General features: G+C 38.4%; 1 protein-coding gene across 1 annotated transcript in view; it reads left to right on the top strand.

Moving 5' to 3' along the window:
- The window catches only part of LOC128684336 (glucose dehydrogenase [FAD, quinone]-like), a 206,842-nt gene that overhangs the window by 22,386 nt on the left and 169,717 nt on the right, over nucleotides 1-14,739 (top strand). Inside the window, exon 3 of the mRNA XM_070098289.1 lies at nucleotides 3,666-3,855. Within this exon, the coding sequence (XP_069954390.1) occupies nucleotides 3,666-3,855 (190 nt within the window). The remainder of the gene's footprint in view (nucleotides 1-3,665; nucleotides 3,856-14,739) is intronic.

Genomic DNA, 14,739 nt, shown 5'->3' with positions numbered 1-14,739 from the left:
AACATAAACTTCCATCTTAACCTCTGGCAGTGTGTAACATAAACTTCCATCTTAACCTCTGGCAGTGTGTAACATAAACTTCCATCATAACCTCTGGCAGTGTGTAACATAAACTTCCATTATAACCTCTGGCAGTGTGTAACATAAACTTCCATCTTAACCTCTGGCAGTGTGTAACATAAACTTCCATAATAACCTCTGGCAGTGTGTAACATAAACTTCCATCATAACCTTTGGCAGTGTGTAACATAAACTTCCATCATAACCTCTGGCAGTGTGTAACATAAACTTCCATCATAACCTCTGGCAGTGTGTAACATAAACTTCCATCATAACCTCTGGCAGTGTGTAACATAAACTTCCATCATAACCTCTGGCAGTGTGTAACATAAACTTCCAACAAAACAGCTGGCAGTGTGTAACATAAACTTCCATCATAATCCCTGGCAGTGTATAACATAAACTTCCATCATAACCTCTGGCAGTGTGTAACATAAACTTCCATCGTAACCTCTGGCAGTGTGTAACATAAACTTCCATCTTAACCTCTGGCAGTGTGTAACATAAACTTCCATCATAATCCCTGGCAGTGTATAACATAAACTTCCATCATAACCTCTGGCAGTGTGCAACATAAACTTCCAACATAATAGCTGGCAGTGTGTAACATAAACCTCCATCATAACCTCTGGCAGTGTGTAACATAAACCTCCATCATAACCTCTGGCAGTGTGTAACATAAACCTCCATCATAACCTCTGGCAGTGTTTAACATAAACCTCCATCATAACCTCTGGCAGTGTGTAACATAAACCTCCATCATAACCTCTGGCAGTGTGTAACATAAACCTCCATCATAACCTCTGGCAGTGTGTAACATAAACCTCCATCATAACCTCTGGCAGTGTGTAACATAAACCTCCATCATAACCTCTGGCAGTGTGTAACATAAACCTCCATCATAACCTCTGGCAGTGTGTAACTTAAACCTCCATCATAACCTCTGGCAGTGTTTAACATAAACCTCCATCATAACCTCTGGCAGTGTGTAACATAAACCTCCATCATAACCTCTGGCAGTGTGTAACATAAACCTCCATCATAACCTCTGGCAGTGTGTAACATAAACCTCCATCATAACCTCTGGCAGTGTGTAACATAAACCTCCATCATAACCTCTGGCAGTGTGTAACATAAACCTCCATCATAACCTCTGGCAGTGTGTAACTTAAACCTCCATCATAACCTCTGGCAGTGTGTAACATAAACTTCCACCTTAACCTCTGGCAGTGTGTAACATAAACCTCCATCATAACCTCTGGCAGTGTGTAACATAAACTTCCATCTTAACCTCTGGCAGTGTGTAACATAAACTTCCATCATAACCTCTGGCAGTGTGAAACATAATTTTTCCTCATAACCTCTGGCAGTAACATAAACTTTCCTCATAACCTCTGGTAGTGTGTAACATAAACTTCCGTTATAACCACTGGTAGTAACATAAACTTCCATCGTAAACACTGGGGATAACATAAACTTCCATTACAACCACTGGCAGTGTGTAACATAAACTTCCATTATAGCCACTGGTAGTCTGTAACATAAGCTTCCATTATAACCACTGGTAGTGTGTAACATAAACTTATATTATAACCACTGGTAGTGTGTAACATAAACTTCCATTATAACCACTGGTAGTGTGTAACATAAACTTATATTATAACCACTGGTAGTAACATAAACTTTCCTCATAACCTCTTGTAGTGAGTAACATAAACTTCTCTCATAACTTCTGTTAGTGTGTAACATAAACTTCCCTCATAGCCTCTCGTATCGATAACATAAACTTTCATCATAACCTCTAGTAGTGCATAACATAAACTCCCATCAAATCCACTGGTAGTAACATAAACTTTTATCATAACCTCTGGCAGTGAGAAACATAAACTCCACTCATAACCTCTGGTAGTGTGTAACATAAACATTCATCATAACCTCTGGTAGTGTGTAACCTAAACTTCCCTTATAACCACTAGCAATGTGTAACATAAACTTCCATCATAACCACTGGTAGTAACATAAACTTCCCTCATAACCTCTGGTAGTAACATAAACTTTCATCCCAACCACTGGTAGTAACATAAACTTCCATCATAACCACTGGTAGTAACATAAACTTCCCTCATAACCTCTGGTAGTAACATAAACTTCCATCATAACCACTGGTAGTAACATAAACTTCCATCATAACCACTGGTTGTAACATAAACTTCCATCATAACCACTGGTAGTAACATAACCTTCCATCATAACCACTGGTAGTAACATAAACTTCCATCATAACCACTGGTAGTAACATAAACTTCCGTTATATCCTCTGGTAGTGTATAACATAAACTTCCATCATAACCACTGGTAGTAACATAAACTTCCATCATAACCACTGGTTGTAACATAAACTTCCATCATAACCACTGGTAGTAACATAAACTTCCATCATAACCACTGGTTGTAACATAAACTTCCATCATAACCACTGGTAGTAACATAAACTTCCATCATAACCACTGGTAGTAACATAAACTTCCCTCATAACCTCTGGTAGTAACATAAACTTCCATCATAACCACTGGTAGTAACATAAACTTCCATCATAACCACTGGTTGTAACATAAACTTCCATCATAACCACTGGTTGTAACATAAACTTCCGTTATATCCTCTGGTAGTGTATAACATAAACTTCCATTAGTTTACATTTTACTATCTCCGCTACTCTACCAAAATTATTAAGTAAGATAATTTATAATGTTCTGAATATCTCTTACTTTTAGAAATATAATTATCTTTTATAAGCTTGCAATATCGTCAAATTTCAATCACAGTATTTTTTGTTTTTATCTGTCCTTATCGTCTTTCTTTATATGCAAATAAAGTATATTCAGATAGGTTGGTTACTGTATTAGGTTTAAAGCCTATCGGTTACACGACGTGATTAAGACTACATGTCAAGTCCACACAACCAGTCAAGGATACTTTAATTTCTGAAACAGATAAGTAAGTTCTCAGCATATATACACTGGGAGATACACACTTCACGGTATATGCAATTTTGTACACAGGATTTATGTGTGCTTTGCAAAAAAAAAAAAATGCAAATTCCATCTTGTACTAAAATAAGCTCTAAGAAAAATATTTTTTAGGATATCTTTTATTATTTTTTTACTGTAATATAATTACAATGAAACTGTTTATTATAAGTACTTCTGTTAATAAAACTATGTTTGATATTCCAAGTAGGATCACTGAAGTAGCTCTAGGGAAGAGTTTAGTAGCTTCGAGCATGGGTTGAACAGTTTTTAGTTAAGGCTGAGTTGAGTTGCTTTAAGGATAGATTGAGTAGCTTTAAGGATAGGTTGAGTAGCTTTAAGGATAGGTTGAGTAGCTTTAAGGATAGGTTGAGTAGCTTTAAGGATAGGTTGAGTAACTTTAAGGATAGGTTGAATAGCTTTAAGGATAGGTTGAGTAGCTTTAAGGATAGGTTGAGTAGCTTTAAGGATGGGTTAAGTAAAGCCCGAAGTACAAGGAAACGTTTTCATAATAAAGTTTCAAATTACTGCTTTTGTGTCTTTGGTATTCCCAAATCATTTTCCTTCTCTGGTTAGCGGGCCACCATTCCCCATGCTCGGGTGGTGGGCGGAGGTTCTACTACCAACGGGATGCTCTACGTCAGAGGGAACCGGCGAGACTTTGACCACTGGGCTGACATAGGTAACCCAGGCTGGGACTACGAGAGCCTCCTTCATTACTTCAAGAAGTCAGAGGACTATAGAGGCTATGCGACAGGATATACCGGTGAGTGGGCATGCCAGATATGCATTGATTTTAAAACGAATGTATTTTTTCTCAAACTATAAAAGATTATTCTATAATCGTACATAATATTTAAGATTTGTGCCAGGAGGGCAGCGTTTATTAGGCAGCGCTATTCATTCTAAGAACTTTCCGCCCCAAAAAGCTTACAATAAATTACAACCTTCATAGTTGACACGCTATTAAGCATAGCTGGATACCCGTAAGCGTGTCAACATCTTATCTCAGAAGAAGCTACAGTGCAGTGATCCTTTGGTTTTTGAATGAAACGTAAAACTTAATTCATGTAAGCCAACAGATGCTTAATCAGTTAAGGGATCATCATCTAATTAAGACCAGTGTCAAAAATGCCACTATTCTTTCCTGACAAATAAACCTCAATTACCAACAATCGCGATGTCAACTCCGTCTTTGGCTGTTTCAGTGTACAGGTATCACCATGACAGTTCAGGTATTACTACCTTTATAATTAAGAATATACATATCCACAGGTATTACTACCATTATAGATAAGAGTCTTCATATTCACAAATTTCCATTATCAATCTCTAGCAAATCTCTGATACTTTTGTAGAATACTACCAACTCTTATTATAATGTGCTTACATTATTCCCACAAGACTGTATAAAAAACACGTGAGTAAACAACTGGAGCATTTATTATGGGAACTTTTCATCAACATTTACAGGTAACTTAAATGATTAACAGCCTCCATCGTCTCTACTCTTCAATATCCATCTTTTATACCATAGACAAATGTTTATTCTGATGCAACCTAATTTGTAAAGCTGACAAATATTCTTCTCATTCAATTCATCCTCTAAATTTTTAATTTGAAATTTCCTTGTAATTTGTAGCAAAGTTAAAACTGAATAAGGTTGACATCGACTACGAAAATCCAGAGATTTATTTGGTTTTTAATCCATCCACTTGTCTGAGAACCTAGTCACTAGTGACTTTGATCTTGCATAACCTGCTTTCATCGTGACCAACATTATTATTGATATCTAGAATTTTGTTTGTGGTTTTCCTGTATAACAGCAAAGAGGAAATAAATGTTAAACATTTTAAGCATTTTTTTTTGTCACTGACAGAAAGCTGATCCGTGTTACTTTTAAATGAGCCTATCTTTTCTCTAACTTTATTCACATATACTCCAAGAAACTTTTCGGTTAGGCTTCGATTCCCTTGCAACTTTAATTTCATAATCTCTTTTGACTTTTCTCATTCATCTTTTGATTTATCTTTTAATTAAGTATATTAGTCCCGTAAGTGTACCTCTCCTAATTTTTTATTCGCCTGTAAATATGTCTCTTTTGACCTATGAGATATTTTAGTCTCTTACGATCATTCTTGTTTCATCTAATTTCTCTGTTTGGAATATACGTGGCTCGAGTGCCTTGTACATCACTGAAGACCATCACTGGTAACCATCGCCACCATCATGGTCCACACAATAATCCCCAGTTTTAACTTCAGACATCCAGTTAAAACATTATTTTTGAATCATGCTCTCTATTTAAGGTTTAAGATCTACAGATCACACCCAAGATTAGCTTTTCACGTCCCTTGAGAAACTGCAGCCAAATAGATTCAGTATCCTCTGCAACGATTTTTATATCTTTTGTGATGCAACATTGAAAAATAATTCAAACATATATTGCCTCTGTCTCCTTTCTTTTGGACCTTATCGTTGTGTTATAATTTATAGCCTTGTGTGTGGCATTCAAAAGGCATTTGTCTATTATCTCCGAAACTGAGCCAGGGTTAATGTCTATGCTTCCTGGACGTGCATTTATTTTTAGCTTAGTCACTCTCCTCCCTCCACTGTTTCTCTTCCTTGAACATTTCCTTACATTATGACTTTTGAATGTTTTCCACCTATTTTTAATACTGCAACTCTTTCGTTTTCCACAGGCATCCATACCACTATCTTCTATCAATTTAAAGTCATATTCAATTAAGCATCGGCCCCCTCGATGCTATCAGTTCTGCCCCAGACAAACTCATCCCTTCCCTTACATACATAATATGTTTATCATAGACATTGTTCCAATTGTCAACGAATGAAATTTCAAGATCTTTGCAGTACTTGTCTACCCATCAATTAGGACCAATTACCCAAGACATCCATTTATTTCACACTCATCTTCAAGGCAAAATGCTACATATGGTGGGCATTCCTCCTTAGGATCTAATTAAATCTATAGCTCTCCTGTACTTGAGAACAGCTCTTGGAACAATGGGCATGTACAGGCTTCCAATGATCCAATTTGAAGCAATGCCCAGCATCTGAAATGGTTCCAATAACTTCCAAACGCCTCAGCATCGTAGCTTCAATTGTTCAAAAGATTTGTCTCCTAAATGAGGGAAGGATGAGAAAGAAATTCAAGGGTGTACGTAGGAGCAGGTTTGACCATCTTACTCTATATGTAAAAGTAGTGTGAATATTTATTCCTTTTAAATAATGCTAAATAAATTATAGTTTGCCTCTTCTGAATGGCTTTAATAATTAATGGCTGATGCATCTTACGGACAGGAGATTACTTATTAAAATTTGTTTTGTGCGTTAGCGGCAAATTTCGTAATAGGTAAAATAGCTAAAAAAATAAAGAAAAATGAAATCGTTGGAATCCGCGCCACAAATGGAGAATGCCTCTTCTGATCGGCTTCAAATTTTCATAGTTGGTATAGTTTCCTAAATGCATAGTTCGTGCTGTTATTGGGTGACGTATTACATAATTTGCAAATTTTATTGAATAAATAATGATATTCATTTATTCACTAAGTGAAGAATTCTTATGATTGGCTTCGAAACTGTTCTTCCTACTACTGGTGTGCGCCCTTTCCTCTGGCTCTGCTATATAGACGACATCTTTGCTCAGGCTTTTCTTTTTCCGTTTATCGCAAGCCTATGAAGAGTGACATATACATTCATTAATTTTCTTACTATGTTTCCTCTGTCAATAAAAGTATTCTTATTGCTCTCTTTTTCCATGCTCTCTGCATTTGCGACTCTCAGTTCCTTGAATCGGAAATTTCCACTCTTCGTAATTCGTTGTCTCGTCTTGGCTACACTTTCGAGTTCATAAACTCTGACTTCTCACGTGCTAAAAATGATTTGTTTCTCTCCCAAACTTTCTTCTCCTGTGAAATCCCCTGTTATCTGCCTTATCTATATTTCCAGTCTTTCTAATCTCAACAACTCTCTCTGTTCCTTAAACATTTATCTTCTTTTTCGCAATAATCTAGATCGTATTTCTCCTTCCGCTATAGATGCCCCTGGTGTCTACTCCATTTCATGATCCTCTTGTCCTCTCCAATACTTTGGAGAGACTGCCAGAACTCTTTCTGACAGGCTCAAAGAACACAAAAGAAGTGTTACTTCTTGCCTACACCAGTAATGCTCGTTCCTGTCATGATAGAGATCACAGTCATCCTATTGACTGGTCCTCCGCTAAAACTGTCTACCCTACCTTTAGTTTTCACAGTCGCCATCTTAATGTAACTTCCCTTATACACAACTTTTCTTAGTCCTGACTTTGTCTCTGTGGATGCCTTCCTTTCTCATTACACTGTCAAATGCTCCAAACTTCACAGCTCTTCTCCTTTCCCTACTCTTCTCCTTTTCTATTTTTTCATTTTCTGTTTTTCTTTCTCCTGCTTAGTGTGTTCCGTAAGTCAGTTTTCACCCCCTCTGCGTTTTTTGGTCCTACCCCTTGAGGGTCCTTTGCTCTCCTGCAGTGCTCCTTTTTCTTGTCCTTAGACTGATCCCACTTCTACTTCTACTACGTCCTCCCTTTCATTCCTCTACAATTGCTACTACCTTTACCATCCCCTCCCTTCACTCCTCTTTTTCTCTTGTGCCATTAAACTACTCTTCCTACTTTATATTACCACTGTTTCTTCTACTACTACTTCCGCTACCTTGTCCCGCTTATCTAAAAATTTTTGCCTACACAACCTAAACCCATGAAATATTCCATCCATTTCATGCGATGCATCAGCCATTGAACACTGATTACGTTCACAATTTTTATATTTTAGTCACAGGAAAGCGATAAACCTGTCCATTTCCTCGGATCAAGAGCCCCTCACCAGCATTAAGTCAAAATAATGCAACAAGGTTAAATAATACCTATTTCATTTCAAGATTAAAAGTAGCAAAATAGCATCTACACGTCCTTCTTCTTAGGATACACAGCACAGTCAAAGGAGCTTCTCTCCATCTATGACTCGGAAACTAAATTTGGGAGTTATTTATGTAGGACTGTTCATTGGGTATCCACACACGCAAATAGTTATATAAATCTTGCTCAAAATACATTACACACGTATTGCAAGTTTGCAGCCGATCGAAAAATAAACGAAAATTTGTGAGACCGAAAAATTGTCCCCGAGAATGTTGAGAAAAATAGGAGTCCTTCCTTGTTAAATATAAAAACAGCATAAAACAGCGGATTGTTATTGCTTTCAGTTTTCCTCATTCATATTCTATGTAAAATTATCCACAATCTTAAAAGAAAATGTTTATGTTTATTTTTAATAGAACCCATTTTCAAAAAATTGGCAAATTGGCACCCACATAGCTCAAAATTAAAAAAAAAAAAAAAACCTATTAAGATACTCCTGTATTTAGGGTATGAAGCTGATCGGAAGAAGCATTCTGAAGAATAAATAACAAAAAGGCACAATACCGTGACTGGAACGATACACAAATAACCCGCACATAAAAGACAGAAGCTTACGACCGAACGTCGTCGTAAGCTTCTGTCTTTTATGTGCGGGTTATTTGTGTATTCTGAAGAATGCATGGGAGAATAATTTGCCTAATAAAGCTGGCAAATTGCAATTTACACAGGTCGAAGTGACACAAACTGTTTTAATAAAGCCAACCAATAGTTAAAATCGCAGCTGGTCAGAATAAGCATTCTTTAGTTATTAAATAAAAAATGAATATCACTCTTCAATGAATAAAATTGGCAAATTGTAAAAATTAGTAAAAATCTGATGGATCTCTGGTGAGTCATTTTTATTCTATTTTTACGTCTTTTTATATCAACAAATTTGCCCGCACGTAAGAGAAATTTTCAGTTACTGTCACGACTCTTTGATGTATCACGCAATAAATTTTGAAGCCGTTTAGATTTAACGACAACAAATATTTCACACTATTTTACACATAAAAGTGTTAAGTCTGCGCCTACATATATGAATAACATTCAGACGTCTTCGAGTGTTGAACGCTTTTTATGAATGTTTGAAGCTGCATTACTAAGGAATTTGGAAGTTATCCCCACCATTCTAGGAGGATGGGAATGTGTTCAACAAGGTGCCATTCTAGGAGGATGGGAATGTGTTCAACAAGGTGCCATTCTAGGAGGATGGGAATGTGTTCAACAAGGTGCCATTCTAGGAGGATGGGAATGTGTTCAACAAGGTGCCATTCTAGGAGGATGGGAATGTGTTCAACAAGGTGCCATTCTAGGAGGATGGGAATGTGTTCAACAAGGTGCCAATCTAGGAGGATGGGAATGTGTTGAACAAGGTGCCATTCTAGGAAGATGGGAATGTGTTCAACAAGGTGCCATTCTAGGAGGATGGGAATGTATTCAACAAGGTGCCATTCTAGGAGGATGGGAATGTGTTCAACAAGGTGCCATTCTAGGAGGATGAGAATGTGTTCAACAAGGTGCCATTTTAGGAGGATGGGAATGTGTTCAACAAGGTGCCATTCTAGGGGGATGGGAATGTGTTGAACAAGGTGCCATTCTAGGAGGATGAGAATGTGTTCAACAAGGTGCCATTCTAGGAGGATGGGAATGTGTTGAACAAGGTGCCATTCTAGGAGGATGGGAATGTGTTGAACAAGGTGCCATTCTAGGAGGATGGGAATGTGTTCAACAAGGTGCAATTCAAGGAGGAGGGGAATGTGTTCAACAAGGTGCCATTCTAGGAGGATGGGAATATGTTCAACAATATGCCATTCTAGGAGGATGGGAATGTGTTCAACAAGGTGCCATTCTAGGGGGATGGGAATGTGTTGAACAAGGTGCCATTCTAGGAGGATGAGAATGTGTTCAACAAGGTGCCATTCTAGGAGGATGGGAATGTGTTGAACAAGGTGCCATTCTAGGAGGATGGTAATGTGTTGAACAAGGTGCCATTCTAGGAGGATGGGAATGTGTTCAACAAGGTGCAATTCAAGGAGGAGGGGAATGTGTTCAACAAGGTGCCATTCTAGGAAGATGGGAATGTGTTCAACAAGGTGCCATTCTAGGAGGATGAGAATGTGTTCAACAAGGTGCCATTCTAGGAGGATGGGAATGTGTTCAACAAGGTGCCATTCAAGGAGGATGGGAATGTGTTCAACAAGGTGCCATTCAAGGAGGGTCGGAATGTGTTCAACAAGGTGCCATTCTAGGAGGATGGGAATGTGTTCAACAAGGTGCCATTCAAGGAGGGTGGGAATGTGTTCAACAAGGTGCCATTCTAGGAGGATGGGAATATGTTCAACAAGTTGCCATTCAAGGAGGATGGGAATGTGTTCAACAAGGTGTCATTCTAGGAGGATGGAAATGTGTTCAACAAGGTGCCATTCTAGGAGGATGAGAATGTGTTCAACAACGTGCCAATCTAGGAGGATGGGAATGTGTTCAACAAGGTGTCATTCTAGGAGGATGGGAATGTGTTCAACAAGGTGCCATTCAAGGAGGGTGGGAATGTGTTCAACAAGGTGCCATTCTAGGAGGATGGGAATATGTTCAACAAGGTGCCATTCAAGGAGGCTGGGAATGTGTTCAACAAGGTGCCAATCTAGGAGGATGGGAATGTGTTCAACAAGGTGCCATTCTAGGAGGATGGGAATGTGTTCAACAAGGTGCCATTCTAGTAAGATGGGAATGTGTTCAACAATGTGCCATTCTAGTAGGATTGGAATGTGCTCAACAAGGTGCCATTCAAGGAGGGTGGGAATGTGTTCAACAATGTGCCATTCTAGGAGGATGGGAATGTGTTCAACAAGGTGCCATTCTAGGAGGATGGGAACGTGTTCAACAAGGTGCCATTCTAGGAAGATGGGAATGTGTTCAACAAGGTGCCATTCTAGGAGGATGGGAATGTGTTGAACAAGGTGCCATTCTAGAAGGAGAGGAATGTGTTCAACAAGGTGCCATTCTAGGTGGATGGGAATGTGTTCAACAAGGTGCCATTCTAGTAAGATGGGAATGTGTTCAACAATGTGCCATTCTAGTATGATTGGAATGTGTTCAACAAGGTGCCATTCAAGGAGGGTGGGAATGTGTTCAACAATGTGCCATTCTAGTAGGATGGGAATGTGTTCAACAAGGTGCCATTCTAGGAGGATTGGAATGTGGTCAACAAGGTGCCATTCTAGGAAGATGGGAATGTGTTCAACAAGGTGCCATTCTAGGAGGATGGGAATGTGTTCAACAAGGTGCCATTCTAGGAGGATGGGAATGTGTTCAAAAAGGTGCCATTCTAGGAGGATGAGAATGTGTTCAACAAGGTGCCATTCTAGGAGGTTGGGAATGTGTTCAACAAAGTGCCATTCAAGGAGGGTGGGAATGTGTTCAACAAGGTGCCATTCTAGGAGGATGGGAATATGTTCAACAAGGTGCCATTCAAGGAGGATGGGAGTGTGTTGAACAAGGTGTCATTCTAGGAGGATGTAAATGTGTTCAACACGGTGCCATTCTAGGAGGATGAGAATGTGTTCAACAAGGTTCCAATCTAGGAGGATGGGAATGTGTTCAACAAGGTGCCATTCTAGGAGGATGGGAATGTGTTCAACAAGGTGCCATTCAAGAAGGGTGGGAATGTGTTCAACAAGGTGCCATTCTAGGAGGATGGGAATATGTTCAACAAGGTGCCATTCAAGGAGGATGGGAATGTGTTCAACAAGGTGTCATTCTAGGAGGATGGAAATGTGTTCAACAAGGTGCCATTCTAGGAGGATGAGAATGTGTTCAACAAGGTGTCATTCTAGGAGGATGGAAATGTGTTGAACAAGGTGCCATTCTAGGACGATGAGAATGTGTTCAACAAGGTGCCATTCTAGGAGGATGGGAATGTGTTGAACAAGGTGCCATTTTAGGAGGAGAGGAATGTGTTCAACAAGGTGCCATTCTAGGTGGATGGGAATGTGTTCAACAAGGTGCCATTCTAGTAAGATGGGAATGTGTTCAACAATGTGCCATTCTAGTAGGATTGGAATGTGTTCAACAAGGTGCCATTCAAGGAGGGTGGGAATGTGTTCAACAATGTGCCATTCTAATAGGATGGGAATGTGTTCAACAAGGTGCCATTCAAGGAGGATGGGAATGTGTTCAACAAGGTGCCATTCTATGAAGATGGGAATGTGTTCAACAAGGTGCCATTCTAGGAGGATGGGAATGTGTTCAACAAGGTGCCATTCTAGGAGGATGGGAATGTGTTCAACAAGGTGCCATTCTAGGAGGATGGGAATGTGTTCAACAAGGTGCCATTCTAAGAGGATGGGGATGTGTTCAACAAGGTGCCATTCTAGGAGGATGGGAATGTGTTCAACAAGGTGCCATTCTAGGAGGATGGAAATGTGTTCAACAAGGTGCCATTCTAATAGGATGGAAATGTGTTCAACATGGTGCCATTCTAGGAGGATGGGAATGTGTTCAACAAGTTTCGTCAGAGGAGACATGAACACGTTAAATGTTCTAAAATTTTGGTCCTCGTTACCGTACACAAATGTTGAAAATTTGAAGCCGAGTGGATGAGGTGTTCTCGAGTTATGAGCAAAATATAACCGAAGAGTTGGAGGAAGAAAATAAATAAAAACATCAGGTACCTTTTTAAGGGTCCCTCTTCTGGGTACTCAATACTGGCTTTGCAGTTTTCAGTCTACCAACAGCTGCACGTATCAGCATTATATTTCGCTGCTGTATTCTTCAACTTACTGGTTTACGGGTCACTGTTATTATTAACTTTGTAATAAAATTGGTAGAATTACCTACAATATGTAAAGTAAAAGGACACAAGTACAACTAATGTGACATTTTTCTTGTGGCAACGTTTCGCTCTCCAGGAGCTTTATCAAGCCGTTACAAACAGTACATGGACACAGAGGGTATATATAGGCTCAGAGTGAGGTGCAATACTAGTGGTAGTAGTAGTAGTAGTAGTGAGATAAGTTGTAGTAGTAGTAGTAGTAGTAGTAGTGAGATAAGTTGCAGTAGTAGTAATACAATATGTAGAACAATTGACTCGCACAAGAGTAAAAGGATATAAAAGCTAAAACTTGGGTAACATAAAAATAGGTTAGACAAATATTTCTATAGGAGGCTGGATAGAGAAGGCCTGTTTCAATTTAATGTGCTATGTGTATTAACAGGAGAGACTATGTGATGGCAGGGTTTACTGTTTTCAGAAGGACTCTTGCTAAGACTTCAGAGATGGTGAAGCTGCCTTTGTTTTGTTTAATTGTATTAGAAACAGCTACTAGTGAAGATTCAAGACACTTGCGTTTGCGGAAATTGGCTTCTTTGATCACTAATTGGGCGTCCCTGAATTTCCTGAGATGATTGGTGGAATTTCGGTGTTGTACACAGGCGGTGTTCAAGTTATCGTTCCTACATGCGTAAATGTGTTCATTGAGGCGGGTGTCGAGGTTTCTTGCTGTTTCACCTACATAAATCTTGTCGCAGCCTCCACAGGGTATAGTGTAAACCCCTGCATTGACTGGTTCGTGGTGCTTGGATTTTGTTCTGGTTAGATCCTTTATTGAAGTGCTGGAAGCGATGGCGACTCTGGTGTTAGCATGTGAAAGTACTTTAGAAACATTCAGTGCAACCTGGCTGTTGGGAAGAATTATAACTTTGTTAGGAGTGTTGGCGCTTGAGAGGTCAGAACATACAGGAGGAGATTGAAGAAGCTTGAATCCATGCTTGAGGTTCACTGACGTGCCCGGGCTGGGAAAGAAACATGACTTGTGAACCAGGCTGCCCAGTCTATGTGGCATTTGTGCTCCCGAGTGTACTAGAGCGCTGCCTGAGAATCTTGATCGTTCTCAGTAGTAGTTTCGAATTCTGCTGACTGCGATCTTTATATATATATATATATATATATATATATATATATATATATATATATATATATATATATATATATATATATATATATATATATATATATATGTATATATATATATATTTTTTTTTTTCAACAAACCGGCCGTATCCCACCAAGGCAGGGTGGCCCAAAAAGAAAAACGAAAGTTTCTCTTTTTAAATTTAGTAATTTATACGGGAGAAGGGGTTACTAGCCCCTTGCTCTTGGCATTTTAGTCGCCTCTTACAACACGCATGGCTTACGGAGGAAGAATTCTGTTCCACTTCCCCATGGAGAATATATATATATATATATATATATATATACATATATATATATATATACATATATATATATACATATATGCATACATATATATACATATATATATATATACATATATACATACATATATATACATATATATATATACATATATACATACATATATATACATATATATATATATATATATACATATATATATATACATATATACATATATAAATATATATATATATATATATAGAGAAATATATATATATATCGTAGATGCTAGTGACATTACCCATACCTGCACCACACTGCACATTCTGTTCCTTAACAAAGATTTTATGATTTAGACTAACAGAAGAATGAAACTGGTCCCTAACCGTGTAGTCTCTTAAATAATCATAGCCGTGGTTGACATCAATCAAGTAGTCAAATAATCTTTGAAGGTTGGTTTGAAACTGCATGTAGTTGGTTAGGAGTTATTTTTT

This window comes from Cherax quadricarinatus, chromosome 4 (assembly GCF_038502225.1).
Source record: "Cherax quadricarinatus isolate ZL_2023a chromosome 4, ASM3850222v1, whole genome shotgun sequence".
Taxonomy (NCBI): Eukaryota; Metazoa; Arthropoda; class Malacostraca; order Decapoda; family Parastacidae; genus Cherax; species Cherax quadricarinatus.
Note: the sequence above shows the minus strand (reverse complement) of the source record. Positions and strands in the feature narration are given on the sequence as shown.